This window comes from Solanum pennellii, chromosome 12, assembly GCF_001406875.1.
Source record: "Solanum pennellii chromosome 12, SPENNV200".
Taxonomy (NCBI): Eukaryota; Viridiplantae; Streptophyta; class Magnoliopsida; order Solanales; family Solanaceae; genus Solanum; species Solanum pennellii.
Window position 1 is genome coordinate 1,298,497 of NC_028648.1, and position 16,803 is coordinate 1,315,299.

Here is a 16,803-nt window from a genome sequence, read left to right on the forward strand (position 1 = left end):
AAATAACTTTTGTACTTATTTATTTTTAATATATAGTTGAATGAGTATTTATGAATCAACTTCATAAGATGACTTATGAATAAATATTTTGTGGAGTATTTCTTTTTCCCACAAAAGCTAAGAATAAACCTTATGAATATCCTGCTTTCAATTTTGCATCATATTCCAAAAAAATGTAAAGACATAAATATAATCATGCATGAAAAAAATGTCATTGGAAGGAGATGACGATGATCGAGATTATGACTATGTTCCTGCAGCATTATTAGAAGGAGATGACGATGGAGATTATGATTATGCTCCGGCTGCATGAAATACATTCATTTTAAGGGTTTTGTTAGAGACAAGTTTAGTATAGACACAACATTTTTGGTCAAACTAGCTTATTGTTGTCTAATACAAATATAAGGAAGTTTTAGATCTTAACTAGGAATTAAGAAGTAAGAACCTTGGTTTTAATAATACTAGTCCTTTAAAAAAAAAAGAGAAAAATTAATGTATGATTATAATACTTCGTTGATGAGATCTCTGGTGTTGTTAGGGACCCTGATCAATATCATTAGCTTATTAAATATATTGTTTATACAATATCTTTGTATCAATTTATATTGTAGTCAAATATTGTCTGTCTTAATTATAAGATTATGTTCTCTTTGTTTTTACTTATACTGTTGTACTTTCAATGGAAATAAGTTTAATAAAGAACATAAAAAATATTTTAGTTTTTTGTGAAAATTTAAAATTTAATTTGCCGCAAACGTGAATCTAGTGAATAATATATGAAAAAACTCGAAACATCGAAAGGAACTCACATCTAAAATTTTGGGACTATATAGAGGAGATTGAATTGGTTGGAAACTTGGAATTGGAAAATGTAAAAGTTTCGAGTGACTAATTTAATTATCAAAAGACTTAAAGAGGAGTTCATATCTAAATTTTTAGACTGCTTAGAGACTATCATTACAGTAAAAATGATTATTAGCCGCAAATGATTCTTAATAGCCGCTAAATATATATTTTTAACCGCGGCAATTGACACTCTTTTTATATGTCCCTGAAACTTTTAGCGACATTGATTCTAATGACACTTAACTAATGTCGATAAAGACTTTAACACTCGTTATTAATGTCAATATATATTTATGCAATTGTATACTTTATTATTTAAAAAATATAGTTAGATGTATATAAATACATTAATATACATCGTTTATACAATATCATTTTATTATATATATATATATATATATTTATATACACACATATTTGTTTAAAATAACTTTTGTTACTGTGCATATTGATAATTAATTGATTGAAGATCTTTGATTGAAATATTAAAAAAATTACTGATTTTTCTCATATAAACAAATAATTTTGTACTAATTTATTTTTAATATATAGTTGAATGAGTATTTATGAAATTAATTTCATAAGATGACTTATGAATAAATAGTTGTGGAGTATTTTTTTTTTCCTAAAAGCTAAGAATAAACCTTATGAATATCCTGATTTTTGGATCATATTCCAAACAAATGTAAAGACATAAATATAATCATGAACAAAAAATCGACATCTTTGCATGCTTTTTATGTCAAAAACTTGTCTATGTGGCATGCCAACTAAGCGTCCACGTAGATTAAACACACTTCCACGTGTCTTGCACACATTAAATTTGTTTTTGGCTCATTCAAGATAATGAAGATTTTATTCCCACCAAAATATATGGAGAATATGTAACCTTTTAACCCTCATTAATATGTATACAAATTAAATACTATGACATGTAAAGTTAATTTTGGAGCCAAGCATATGGCTTTGCACATTTTTCATGTCAAAGCCACACTTCCTAACGTGCCTAAATGAGTGCACACATTTGGCTCTTTCCTATATATAAGCATTTTGTTACCTTACCTATCATAACATTAATCTTCACTTCTTATCAAAAGAGGTACAAGTATACATCTAATATACATCTAGCTCTTATTTCAAGATTTCTCTAAGTAATTATAGAAATATGTCTGGAATTTTCAAGATTATTGGGTTCGAGAAGATCAGAAGGTCGTGTTTGGATGGAGATGATGATGGTGATTATGATTTTGCTCCAGCAGCATGTTTAGAGAGAGATGGCGATGATGATGGAGATTATGACTATGCTCCTGCAGCATCCTTGGAAGGAGATGACGACGATCGAGGTTATAACTATGTTCCTGCAGCATCACTAGAAGGAGATGACGATGGAGATTATGATTATGCTCCGGCTGCATGAAATAATTTCATTTTAAGGGTTCTTGATAGAGATAAGTTTAGTATAGACACAACATTTTTGGTCAAACTAGCTTATTGTTATCTAATTCAAATGTAAGTTTTAGATAGTAACAAGGAATTAAGAAGAACCTTTGTTTTAATAATAGTAGTCCTTTTTTAAAAAAAAAAAAAAGAAGAAGAGGAAATGTGTAGGATTAATAATACTTAGTTGAGGTCTCTAATCAAGATCATTAACTTATTAGATGTATTGTTTATAATTAAATTAAAGTGTTTTACTTTGAATTGATACTAGTTCAATTAAGAAAATAAAAAAGTACTTTTAATTTTTATGAATTTAAAGTAAAGATGAGTTAGCATGTTCTTTTTGGCTAAAATATGAGGGTTAATGAAGAAAGACAAATTTAAGCAACTTTTATAACTTTGATGGCATATATAAACCAAAGTATAGTATAAGAAATAATGATTAAGTGTGTCAAATAAATTGTTTGGATTGAATTTAAATTGATCGAAATCAATTTAATTAATAAACAAATTAATCATTAATATACCCAAAGATTATCTTAATTTGGATTGAAACGAACTAAGCAGTGCATTATAGTTCAATCCATCCAAATCTTACTATATTTTTTTTCTTATAATTTATTTAATTATAGTCAAACTTGGCCATATATTAAGTGAATCATATTTTTCAATTATATATTATGCACAAAAAGGAATAAATGTCAACATTTTTTACAATATCTCTAGTGAAAGGACATGGAATATATTTGTCAAGGTGGCATGCCAACTCAGCATCCACGTAGACAGTACACACTTCCACGTGTCATGCTAACGATTCCACGTGGCCTAACAGATTTTATTTGGTTCATGTAATTAAAATCTTTTAGCACGTTCGACAATATCATATATTTCAATATTATATTTGAATAAAATGAAAAATGTTTTAAAATTATGTGTGGAACTGACTTTATAAATGCTTGGTATTTAATTAATATCAGAATAAATTTATACCTCAAATTTGATTTTATTTATTTCACCTAAAAAATGGAATAAATTTATTCGCAAATTAAATAGCCCCTTATAATAACATTCCTTTCAATACATTCCATTGCATGTGGCAAAGAGACAATGTTGTGAAAGTAAAGCCTATAATGGCTTTTGGCGTAACACGTAAACATACTTTTTAATTTGATTTAATTAACTGATATTTACGTCCTTCGACTTTAAAGGTGTGCAAGTACACACATAAACTTATATAAATTAAAAAAATTTACTTGTATATCTTATGTGACATCTTACGTGACAATTTATGTTTTATATGTTTATTTGTTATAGCTCTTAGTTTTAAGATATTTAGTACTCTTAATTAATCTGATATTATAAAAGATTCTTTATCGAATCGGCTTTAAACGCGGCGAATCGTCTCAAAAACACAATAAAAAAGCGGCGAATCGTCTTAAAAACAGCGCAGAATCGTCTTGAAAACAGCAGAGAGGAGGCTACACAGAACGAAGAAGTGTAAAATACCTATTTTATTTTCAAACCATATTATGTCCCACCCATAAAGTTAGAAAGAGAGTAGATATATTCTATCTCCACCACTAGAATGGAGAATAAGCTTTAACACTCATATATATATATATAGTACCGGTCCGATACTCTTAAATTAGTCAGACACTTAAAATTTGCAAGGATCCTTCTGATAATACGCATGTAACAATTTCGAAGTGCTGTATATAAAAAGGTAAAACAACCTAACTACCACATTGTACACGTACTATAATACTAAAGCATAGACATGTAGTTCACCTTACAAAATTTCTTATTTCAATTTGTTCCCTACAACTCTATAAACATAACATTTCATATCCTAATTTTCATACATTTATCTACTCACTACTACTATATAACATAAACTCAACATTCACCCTCTAGCAATAGAACATCACATTCTTCACCTTCTCTTTCAATGCTGGTAGTGGCCGGACGTTGACAGAACCATTCGTTGCACGTGTGCCACGTATAGAACCGTTGTCACGTGAGTCAGGTTCTACATAGAAACGCGCTCTATAGGCCGCCAAGTGAGCATAATATGCAGGAGGAACTGCAAAAGTTATGAGAATGATATGGTTATTGCCAAGTTCAGCTAACACTTGTATCCAAATACGTGACTACTCTAACTTAAAACGCTTAGCAGCTAAGCCAAATGAGCTCATGATGTATACATTTACGATGAAACGTTTGAATACTATAGTGATCTAAATAAAGCAGAGTAGATACAGGGGATTTATATCGCGAATGAACCTTATAAAATGATCAACATTGATGCAAACAGAACGAACATAAGCTTAACATGAAACATAAGGTTGTATATGAGAAATGTACCTACTGAAACAGAACGAGTGCAACGAGCATATCTGCAATTAATCAAAAGATCACTAAGGAATTGAGTTTTCCACGAAAAACAAGTATAGAAACAAGTTGAGATTTTTGAATGCTTACGTATAACAAAGGTTGTTTGTCAAAGACTGCATTTCATCCGCGGAGAAATTATTTTCATCCCAGAGAACGTGATAATGTGCAGGACGACTAGTTCCCTGGTCATCCAACATTGTGTTAGTTAACTCTAGTTGGAGCTTCTTTTTTTTTTCGAATTAAAAACTTGTATTGACATTTCACCTGAATTCCAGCATGACTACATAAATAAAAATCGAATTCAGTTGGATGACATATTTTTGTATCCACCACAGTACCTGAAAAAAACACGAAAAATGAAGTTAAAAGGGAGAAAAAGGATTGCTATACTCCGTCTGTTCAATTTTATGTGGCATACTTTCCTTTTAAGCCTGTTAAATGTGTCATGGCATGTTTAACGCTACAAGTTCTTGAAGCCTTTTTGGTTTTTTTAAACTCTGTGTCCAATCAAACAAACGTCATATAACATAAAACGGAGGGAGTAACATATTAAATGAGGTATCTCGATCCTCTTTCTTTATGTTTTCGATGACTTTAAGCACAATACTCAATGTAAGTAGAGCAAAAAGTGTTACCAGGTAGGATGTTTCCACTCCTGTCAGTGTGATTTCTGTCGTTGTGGTTATTTGGCAAAAGACGTGTGTGGTGACGTTTTTGGACAACTATGAAGGTTACCGGAGGTTGGTAACCTGGTTCAAGAGATGCACAAGCCTGTGTACCGGGAAGAATGAGTGAACTTACACAAGCACACACTCGAAAATTGTATATGAGTAGTGACAATATCTGCATATATACCTTACGAATTGCATCGAGTTCATAAAGTAGAACCTGATAAAACTGCCCGTCACTAACACCATCCCTGCATAAAATTGAAAGACAACGTAATGTACAACAATCAAGCATAGACGCGGTTCAATACTACAGGTGTACTAAAACCATATTTTAATAAGAGGCCTCATTATCCGATCATATGATATAATACCTGTAGAATATTATTCTCAGTGGTTTCTGTCCTGTGGCTTTCTTGAACGCCAACAGAAGTTCTCTGGAAAAGCGCGGAAAACAAACATGTCAATACATCTTTGTGTAAAATGAATGTTACAATGACGAAATATATATATGCACCTTATCATCCCTCCAGACATTGTTCCTCGTTGAGGATCTTGCCAAGTCCGGTAAAGATCTTGAATGAGTTCTTGTCTATGAGGTTGAGCACATACTAAACCCGCGTATTTAGTAACTTCTGGCCAATCTTGTGATGCTACAACCTGAATCAAGAAAAATCGTATATCCAATATAAACATTTCGAGAAAGGTTCAAACATTCTCAACTAACTGTTATTATCTCAGGAAGTCTACTACTCTTCGTCATTTCAATAAAGAACGTGACTTTCTAAGATAATAACTATTTGAGTGATCATCTGAGAAATCAACTAACGAATTCTTTATGCTTACAGCAGCAATCGATGGGCTAAAGTCTTCTCCTGATTCCGGATGAGTCACATCAGCACCAAATATAATCGTTGGAATATCACTAACGAGAGGAATTTTCCATCTCAAAGCATCTAAAAGTACAGTGTTCCTTCCTCCCATCTATCACACAATGATTAACCATAAGAAAAAGTTCCGCATAACACATACTATGGACGTTAAATTGGATTATATAATCATCTCAGCACGTCGAATTTGTACATACCTTCACATTTATTTTCAGTGATACATTTGACAGATATTGCTTGCTGATTTTTAACACATGCTTTGTAAGACAACACTGAGAAATCATCCCCAAATCCGTCTCACAAATTTTCTTCAGAGTACCTAAAGATTGATTGACGATCAACGTGTTACTCAAACAACATCCATTCCTATATAAACAACTCGTATTCCTGATATACACGTCAGTGTAAACAGTCGTTTACATCAGGTCATCTTTACCTGTTGTAGCAGATAACATATCATATTTTCAAGATTTCAAATACCATAATTCAAGGAGACGTACCTATAGATATCATTTGGATGACCTGATGACGGTGTACAATAAGGGATTTATAGGAGTAATACCTTTCGGGATTAATAGACTTTAGAAAGAAAATCACAACGATCTAATACTATGTTCACGAACGTCAAGTTTCAACAAAGGTTAGCACATACCATACAAAGAACCATTGTTGTCAGGTAGAATGGCAATTAGTAACTCCAATTCTTTTCCTCCAAGTTTGTTAGCAGCAGCATTGTATACATAGTTCAATGCCTTCTTTGCCTGATCTGGTCTTGCATAATAAACCGGTATCACGGGCTCACAATTAAATTCCTGAGATGAAGTATCGATAATCAAAACCATTTAGACAGTATGCATAGACTGCGACAATTAGTCTAATGACGCTAAAAGCTATGTTGCTCAGACTCTCCAAAAAGGCTATATCGCACTTGTGTCACATCATCCAAAAATGATCTACTTTTCAAAAAGTATTTACGAAACAACATGTGGGAGACACTTACCATTCCGGAGACTTGGCACATTTGGGCAAGCTGATGACAAAAGCCACGGGCTGCATTTTCTTGGACGTTACACGAAAAGTTGATGCAAGCCCAGTGGTTAACAGTACTTCCATTGATTACTTTCTGTATGATGAAGGCAAGCAATGTTCGATTAGTATCATTCTACGAATGCTAATATAAAACCAAAAGATCTTATATGTACCTTATTTAACATGTTCCACTGGCCTAGCTGTGGATGACATTCCTTTTCCTTCCCTGCATCATGGTACTTTAACTAACAAAGACAAGAAAAACATACAAATAATTATGTTAGGGGTTTTGAAAACGAGTCGTGTGAGTAAAGATATATCAATCATTACCCACGGTGCTGGAAGGACTCGAGCTTCCACTGATGCAAGCTTATCGTCAATATTGATCCCAAACTCCTTTGCTATTGGATCTTGCTTGTATCCGTTTTGGCGAATGGTCTGGACATAGACACCATTTAGATCATTACCATAAAATCTCTAAATGTCTTTGTTACTAAAAAGCCATTGCATTCCAAAAATTAGCTTAAATATGTTTGTGTATATGCTTATTACTGCCTCCGTTTCAATTTGTTTATCTGGTTTTGACTTAACACGGAGTTTAAGAAAGTAGAAAAGTTTAAACATGCCACGTCGAAACTTAGAATTACAACATAGGAAAGAGACTCTTTTTTTGAATGGACTAAAAAGGAGAGTAAGACAAATAAATTGAAACGGAGGGAGTATGTTTTCATAACTAATGGATCAACAAACCTGTAAAATGTCCATTTCTTGTTCTCGTGGTCTTTGGCATGACGATTTCAACAGTGAAGTTATCTGCTTCTCATCCAACCTTTTGGTGTATCTCTGTCCCTCGAGTATCTTACAAGCCTATTACAACAATCATTATTCGGAAAAACTTTTCACTTGAGATAAAAGTGATCAGTTGAATGATGAAGTAGTTCACGCAATATTTACCTCCATCGGTAAGTAATTTACTTTCTTTTGGCTTCCCACGAGAAGACAAGGTAGATGAGGATACTGAATGGTGTATCCATACACCTCCTGGAAATACTCGATGACTGATTTCATGTTCTTCTCCTCATCGACAGGAAAACTGTAACGATCATAAGAAAGTAAAGCATTAAAAACCACGGAAATGCAAAAATAAAGATAAAATTGAAGCTATGTGAAACTACAAGTACATTAGCTCCCTTGTTGGCTGTGATGTCAATCCAGAAATTCGGTATTTCCTTCGAATATTTCCCCTATGTGTCACTTCAACTTTAACACCTCGAAGAGCTTTTTTAACCTGATTAGCTCACAAACGATCGATCATCATTTACTCTAACGCAATAGAATTTAGCAAATAAGTCTTTTTTAGACTCTAAACATATGATGTTTCTAAGAAAGTTAAAAGGAACAATTCATTTGATTCATTAGTATAATATGTACCTTTATTCGATCTGCATCGGACAATGGCCTTGAACTTACATCTTTCCCTAACACTTGAGCAACAAATTCAACAACCGGGAGTGGTTCGATGAATGCTGTTGTTGACATATCTATTTGATAAATACAAGATGTTAAAATAGTAATCAGACATCCACACCATCAAATAAAGTTGGAGAAATTCAACGAGTTTACGATTGCCTTACCAATATTGAGAGACAATCCCATTTGAGTTGGTTTTATGCTCTGGTAGAACCCCCTCCAAGACTGTAAACCATTACCTAGTGTCTGTGGCTTTTTAATATTCGGAGAATAGAAGAATCTCCCAACGGATATGTACCTAAACAAACACGAGAACAACTAAATAAACGGTGGATATAGTTGCAATGCTATACCATGGCAATGAGATAGCGAAAAATAAAATGCACCTTTGAGAAGCAAGTTCCCTTAGCACAATATCAATGATTTTAAGTGCTTGTGGAGGATTGTCAACTTGTTTCCCTGCAAGAAGTTCGCGTAACTGAAGCATGTTGGCTTGTGAGATGAACTTGATCGTGACAGCAAATTTACGCTCCCTGAGAACAATTATCAAGAACGTCAAAATTAAGTAACAACTAGTCCTACTGACTATGTTGCTCAGACTCTTTAAAAACACCTCCACGTTCACGTCCTTCAAAAGTAGTGCATTTTTAGAGGATCTGACATGAATGTGGAGGCATCAGAGAGTCCGAGCAACATAGGCTAATGCTATATTAATCAAACATAAAGGAAAAACAAAACAAAAATAGGTACTTTGTGATTCCTATCCACTCATCATCATCACCAAGAGTTATAGTGAACTCTTTCGAGTTAAAAGGGAGCAACCCCGCTGTGTAAAGCGTTCTTCTTCCATCAAAAACCGGAATTCTTTTACCCAAATCCGCGTCTTTATGAAGTTTAACCAACTCAGCCATTATAGCCTTGTTCAATCTTGTACACTTAACTTCAGGAGTAATTCTTACCTGCATTCAAAAGTCATTAAAACAAGGTAAAATTTCAAGTCATCGCGAAAAATAGTAATATAATTTAGCCATCAAGAAGTAAGTTAACGTCTTACGCTATACTGGCTTAAGTTCCTTTCTGATAATTCAGCAATGAAATGGTTAGCTTTAACCAAACACTTGGTACCTAATTGTCCATATCCCGGCCTACGAGGGAACACAAGACTCCTTTCGGATGATGATGAAGCAGAACAAACAGAGTTATCCTGCATTTTTTCGACTAATATCCCTTTCCCTTTCCTCCTACCTCTTCTCTTCCCCGCATTATTATGTCTCTTAACCTCTTCCATTCCTCCACTACTTTGACATTGCGCGTTCTGATTCAACGACTCTTGTAAAGGAGTTCTTGAAACCATATGCTTTTGCTCAAGTTCTAACTTCATTTGCCATTGAGGCATGTTTGTTGCCTAGCCTTCACATCACAAAATACAATGAAAAAACATCAGCTAGTTTTATAAAGTGTTTCGATTAATAACAACAACAACAACAACATGCATTCACGAGTTACACACCTCAACTATCACCGTCTACGTATTAAAGCACACCTCAGCTATTCAACATGTGTTTTTACTCCTAGTGATAGTTCAGGTAAGAAAACTCGTGAACAAGCAATAGTTCAGATGTGTTTTTGACTGTTAACGCTTAAAAAGAATCGAAATTCATGAGGATAGGTATGAATGCAAAATTTATATAATAAGACAATGAATAGATAATAAAAAGTATATGATGCATGACATTTTTCACGTGTAGATACAAAAGGAATAGTAGTAGAATTAGTAAAGAATCAAATCTTCACAGTATTTTGTCTTCTCATAAGTTTTTTTTTAGCTGAAAAAGTTTACAAAGCCAAAGTAAAACAGAGAACCATGCAACCATGCAGATACCAATGGGCAAAGTAAAAAACAAAGAATCCACTAAAATAGCCACTCAACAACAAAACAATACACCTAAATAAAGCCCTACGTTGCTCGGACTTTTCAAATATGATGACGTACTCATCTCAGATTCTTCAAAAAAAAATATATATCGTACTACTTTCGAATGATTCAACATGTAAATATTTTTGAAGAGTCTGAGTATAACATAGATGAAGGCTACCAGAGCTCTCCCTTTGTATCAATTTATGTGACATACTTTCTTTTTCAACATGATTCGATATGAGATTGTTTTCATCAACGATTTTTTTTTTTAAATTAAAATTTCTGACTCCATCACTGTCACGTTACATTTGGAATTTCTTTGTTAAAAGAGACAGAATTGATGGACTGTCAACTTAATATTAACAAACTTCTTCAATGAAGTGTCATAATCAATGTGACAGAAAATGGATACATATATATGTATAGGGTCCCCTATACATTGAGGTCCGTGACCATATTTTAAAGACTGCTAGATTTTCCACTTTCAATTTTCTGCCTGATATCTTTGCAAAAAGTAGCAACAATTAAACAAAATATTTGAAAACTTACCAAAAACCCAATTCTTAGCAACTTTTTTAAAGTCGAAATAACGTTTACCAGTCACTTTTCGATCATATTATTTAAAAAATAGTCATTATCTTGAAGTTTCAAAATCTATAGGAATGGACTACAAAATGTGGCTAGTTATGAAATTTACCAAATTCTTATTTATGTAGCCATTTTATATGGTAATCGGTGGTGGAATCAGAATTTTCGGTTCAAAATTTAATGAAATAGACACACAAAACTAGCCTAGGGGACCTCGATATCTACATACATACAAAATTGTTTTGACCGTATATAAATAGCATTCATTTTTCCTCGTAGGGAGTTCGGATGAATACCTGACCGGCCATAAGGTGACTTTGCCTTGATGGTAATACTAGGATGAAAGACTGATATATTTAAGTAGAGAAAAATAGAAGAATGAACTCATTATCCACTCAATTTTGAAGCGTGACCCTAGAGAATTTCTCGATTATTTTATTTTTTTTGAAAAGGTTACTTTGGATAATGAGAGCTATAAGATGTTGTTGTACCCCCTTCAAATATTTAGACAATTACAATGCTAATGAATTCATCCAAAATTATTTTTGAAAAAACGTTTTTCTTGAGTCAAGGATCTAACAAACATGGTCTGACCAAAGCGAACATTTCATAAAATATGTTATTGCTATTGTTGTAAGTTATTTTCTTAGGTATGTAATATTACTAGTATGTCATAATTTTGGTCTATAATGTAAGTAATTTATATAGGGTGCAACCCAAACCAAAAGCTAAAGCTAAGATAATAGTACAAGAAAACATTTAATGATAAATATTTGCTGATTAAAAGAATCACATTTAATGATTTATGCAGCTGATAAGAGTTTTCAGGTAGTATTATTTTAACAATTTGACAGAAATATCTCTACTACACTAGACAGATCACCTAATCTAAGATTTAAAGTTTACGGATTCTGAATCTTCAATATAATTTATGAATTCACATAAACTCAATAATATTTATTGAAATTTTGTGTACATAATTAAATTGAACAAGAAATGAGAACACTATAAGTGTATACTAACAACAATAATATATCTTGTGTAATGTCATAAGTAACATCTAAAAAATAAAATATACGTAGATTTTATCTCTACTCACGAGTGTATAAAATTTGGATCCAAATGAAGAAAGAGATGTATCAATAGATGAATAGCAGAATGGTTTCACCATTAATGGTCCAAGTGTTTGGCCCAGGGACCATGATAAGTGATTGTATAAATAACATATCTGGTTTCTGTATGAAAATGTATAACAAAAAGTATCTGTATACTATTTAAAACATATTTCAATAAAAAAGCAGCTAACTTCTATATCCTTTACTCTAAGGCATATACAAAAAATTAAAATCATACCCTAATTCTTATTTTTATTTTCTTTATTGTAGCTTTTTTTTTTAGAGTTTTGTTCCAACTTATTTCCCTTCTTGGGGATTGATGATTATTTTTATCCCTAATAACATGATTTCCCCTTATCCAAAGAAATAATAATAAAAAAGACTTTGAGGTGATTTAGTCTAACAACCAACACATGCAAGTCGAACGAAAAATATAAAAAAAAATTAGCATTTTCGGTATCGAGTGAAAGAGTTTTTATGTTTTTTAATAAATCGAATGATCAGTTAACCTTCATTCAATACAGAATTCATCAGATTGATTCGTTTTTAACAAACTATCTACCTCATAGTGTCTTGTCTCTACAAATGATTAGCGTAATGGTTAGCTAAACGTCACAAAGTAGGGTGAAGATAGAATAGAGCGTACGTAAATTATATCGCTATTTCACAAAAATTAAAAAGATAATCTCCGATTCAGATAACGCATATCAAAGAAAGGGTTTAGTCTTCCAACCAAATAGTCCAAATTGTCTGCATAAGAGAGGACAATAGTGTATTGTAGAGTGTGGGGAAGCACTTTGAAACAATGAATATACCCATTGACCAATAAAGGGAACTTTCTTTTTCTGAAAATGACGATGCACTGCAAAACCAAAGTTTATTCTTTATGCCTTTTGCATACTTGTACATCACTACTATCTTCGGGATCGTCTATTTCAATTTACGTGATACAGTTTTAAATTTTAAATATTAAATTTTGATAATTATAAATATAAAAAAATTATATTTATATATTTAAAAATTATATTTTAATAATTAACAATTCAATATACAACTTTTTAGAATATAAAAAATATCACGTAAAATTAGACGGAGGACATGATACATCCTTCCCACCAAACCCCATTCCACTATCCAAATTCACTAAAAACAGATTATTTAAATCATGCTGTATTTAAGGAATTTTCTTGAAATATCATGATATTTCATGATAATTTTTTAAAATTGATGATTATTTAGGAAATTGATTTAATATTAATGTAACATAATTTTATACTTATATATATAAATATAATAATAAGTTTCACATTTTGTTAGATGTATTTTTCCTAGTGAGGGAGGGTCAAGCTAAAGAAGAGTTTGAAGTCAAATTTCATCTCAAATTTAAACTATTTCAAGGAGTAAATATATACATAAAAAAATTATATGGTGGTAAATTATTTTATTAAATGTTAAATAAAAAATTTTAAATTAAATTATTTCTAATAAGAAAGTATGATATCCTTCTTACAACAGAATCAAAAAAAGGGTATAATATATATGCTAAAATATAGCATATATATATATATATATATATATATATATATATTTATTAATTTAACGTAAATATTGTGTACTTAAGACCACAACAATAATATCTATATCAATGTGTATTGTAAATTAAATTTCCTACTTATAGTCAGTCTTACATTAATATGGAAAAACAAATCCACAGATAACTCTTAAAGCTAAAGAATTTCTTCTCTAATAATATAAAATGCAAGCATGCATTTTTATATAATCTAACCTAAACTTATTCGAAAGTGAGACGTTATTCAAGCATTTTTATTTTCGAATATATAGTATAAATTTATTTTTTACATATATATAACAAAAAATGTTATATCCTTGTAAAAAATCTTACTTCCTCTAAGCAATGACAAATTTATGTGATAAATATGAAGCACACATTAGTGATTGTTCTTTAAAATTAAATATTTTATGTATTATTTTTTTAAATTATTGTAATATTATTTGGTAACACCAAGGCTAATTGGTGTACTTAGTTCAACGTTAACGTATTTATTCAAAAAAATTACATGACTAATTTTTACATAATACAACTTTATTGTTCGAACACGATTAACTTACCTTTATTATAGAAATTTTAAATTCGACTCTGACTCGAATATTGATATAACCCAAAAATGCACGCTTAATAGATTTGGTCACGACCATAAAATCAAGACTATTAAAAAAAATTACGTTATAAAGGGACCATATAAAATCAAGATTCATACGCAAAGGTCACATTCATTACCTTTTCTTTAAATAAATAAAAATACTCATCACGTGTGATGAAAATAGTGTTCTATTATTTTAAAATTATTTGACGTATTTTTCTTTTATATATAAGAAAATTTCAATTATTTTATCTTTATTTTTGTTGCACCATCTATATAAGCCTTTGTGGCTAGAATATACCCTCTTTGATCAATTTTTTTTTTTAATCTTATAACCTAAAATATGTTTTGAAAAAAATTAATATGAAAAAATTAGTTTTTCTAAAATAGACTAAAGAAAAAAGCAAAACAAATAAATTAAAATATAAAAATCAATAGAATAATTCTATTTGAGATAGAGATATATAACTTGAATTTTGAAAATGAATAAACTTTTGAGGAGAAGTAAAAATTTTTTTAAAAAAATAAAATTAATACGATTTATAAATTTAGAAAAAAATATATATAAAGAAAATACTGTAAATTCTCTAGTTCTGTTCATTCCCAAGATATATTAAAGAAGATATGGTTGAGAATTAAAGGCAAAAAAAAGACTTTAAAAAATAAAATAAAAAAAGGCAATGATGAGAATGTACAGAGAGACTCTCTATTTTAGACTCTCATTTACTCCTTTTATAAAAGTCTGCATATAGCTGACCCCTCAACCCCTATTGCCTTAATAGTTAATTCGATGCATAAATTATTTCGTATTTCATATTAATAAATATTATTTTAAAGAATATGATATAGATCGTCTCTCTGATATACAAGTTAATGAATATTATTCTTATGATCTAAAGTATACACTTATAAGTTACAAGTAATATGAAAATAACTTTATCATTGATTTATGATTATCGTACTCAAAGACGGACTCATGTTTGCTAGAGGAGGTGTATGTGCATGTACCCGTTAATTTTGAAAAAAATTATATATATATATTTTGAAACTGACAAAAATTAAAATATATTGTCACTGATAAGGAGCGTAAGTATATTCTTGTATTGCTAAGACAAGATAGAGAAATTACCTACGAGATTAGAGTTTGAATCTAAACTAAAATACTAAATTTTATTATTTTTATTTTAAATTTAACTCAGAGATCGTATGAAATTGTTCTCAAAGCTTTTAAATCCTGAATTTTCTTTTAATATGCATTATGCAATAAAGTAAGTGCATGTTTTATTTATTTTAAGTCATAGTTTAATAAAAAGAAATTAAATTTAAAGTAAAACATACTAATATTCATTTAAATCAGCCATGAATTAAGAGCAACATACATTTCATCTTCTCTAATTTTTTTGTGAAATTACGTTAAATATATTATTATTATTATTATATTTACGTGTGATTATAATATTTATTTTATTATAAACAAAATAGTTAATATAAAAATGTGTTGTCATCAAGGTCGGACTTAGAATTTTCACAAACCTAATAACATTGGTCCATACCTAGCTATTCACTAAATTAATATCTAAATAATTTATTCAGAACTTAATAAAATTGTCCTTTTTAAGTTCAAAACTTATAAATTTAAATTTTTTAATTTTTTAAAATTTTAAAAAAGTGTCATATAAATTAGGAACGGAAAGAGAGGAAGTATATATAAGGGAAAAATAAAAAGAAAGAAAAAAAACCTTGTGATTTACGTAATTTTTCAACTCTTTGAATTTTTGTCCTTCACTTGTTGTGTTCCTTCTTAAGCTTCTGCAAAAAAAAAATGACCAACATTATTTTATTTTTTATTGTAGTAGGTATAAAGTACTGAAAAAAAAACAGAAATATTAAATGTAGTTTTGAAAGTGTCAAAATAATTTATACGATCAAATCATAATTACATAAATTAGATCAAAAATCAAAATAAATAAACCAAGTTATAACATTTAACAACATATCATAATATATCAATATGTATTAGTAAAAAAAAAGGGGGTAAAAGATGTAAATTTACATAATCACATCAATTATAAGATAATTACAAATAAATTTATATTGAAAATTAATCAATAACCTTGTACAATAATACTTCAAGTTACTATCACATCACATTTTAATCTTTTACGATATCGATACATATAACTTAAATTAAAAAATGATGTGATATACATTAGTTTGGTTTTGACTTTAAAGCAAAAAGAGTAGTTGGGGCAGTAAAATCAAACGTATATATTTATATATATA

At 30.3% G+C, this 16,803-nt stretch overlaps 1 protein-coding gene across 2 annotated transcripts in view; it reads right to left on the reverse strand.

Moving 5' to 3' along the window:
- Positions 1–3,962: 3,962 nt before the first annotated feature.
- The window catches only part of LOC107005329 (protein argonaute PNH1-like), a 14,156-nt gene continuing 1,315 nt past the window's right edge, over positions 3,963–16,803 (reverse strand). The window contains exons 2-24 of one of the 2 annotated variants that reach the window (XM_015203893.2): positions 16,260–16,329; positions 9,792–10,147; positions 9,488–9,696; positions 9,124–9,270; positions 8,902–9,035; positions 8,699–8,808; positions 8,449–8,555; positions 8,222–8,360; positions 8,018–8,134; positions 7,598–7,705; positions 7,441–7,512; positions 7,239–7,361; positions 6,891–7,050; positions 6,436–6,557; positions 6,195–6,332; positions 5,866–6,008; positions 5,723–5,785; positions 5,536–5,599; positions 5,316–5,451; positions 4,945–5,018; positions 4,768–4,862; positions 4,651–4,682; positions 3,963–4,369 (exon numbers count right to left, since the gene is read on the reverse strand). In XM_015203893.2, the coding sequence (XP_015059379.1) occupies positions 4,197–4,369; positions 4,651–4,682; positions 4,768–4,862; positions 4,945–5,018; positions 5,316–5,451; positions 5,536–5,599; positions 5,723–5,785; positions 5,866–6,008; positions 6,195–6,332; positions 6,436–6,557; positions 6,891–7,050; positions 7,239–7,361; positions 7,441–7,512; positions 7,598–7,705; positions 8,018–8,134; positions 8,222–8,360; positions 8,449–8,555; positions 8,699–8,808; positions 8,902–9,035; positions 9,124–9,270; positions 9,488–9,696; positions 9,792–10,133 (2,808 nt within the window). In that variant the 5' untranslated portion in view covers positions 10,134–10,147; positions 16,260–16,329 and the 3' untranslated portion in view covers positions 3,963–4,196. The other variant, XM_027913882.1, reaches the window with a different exon arrangement.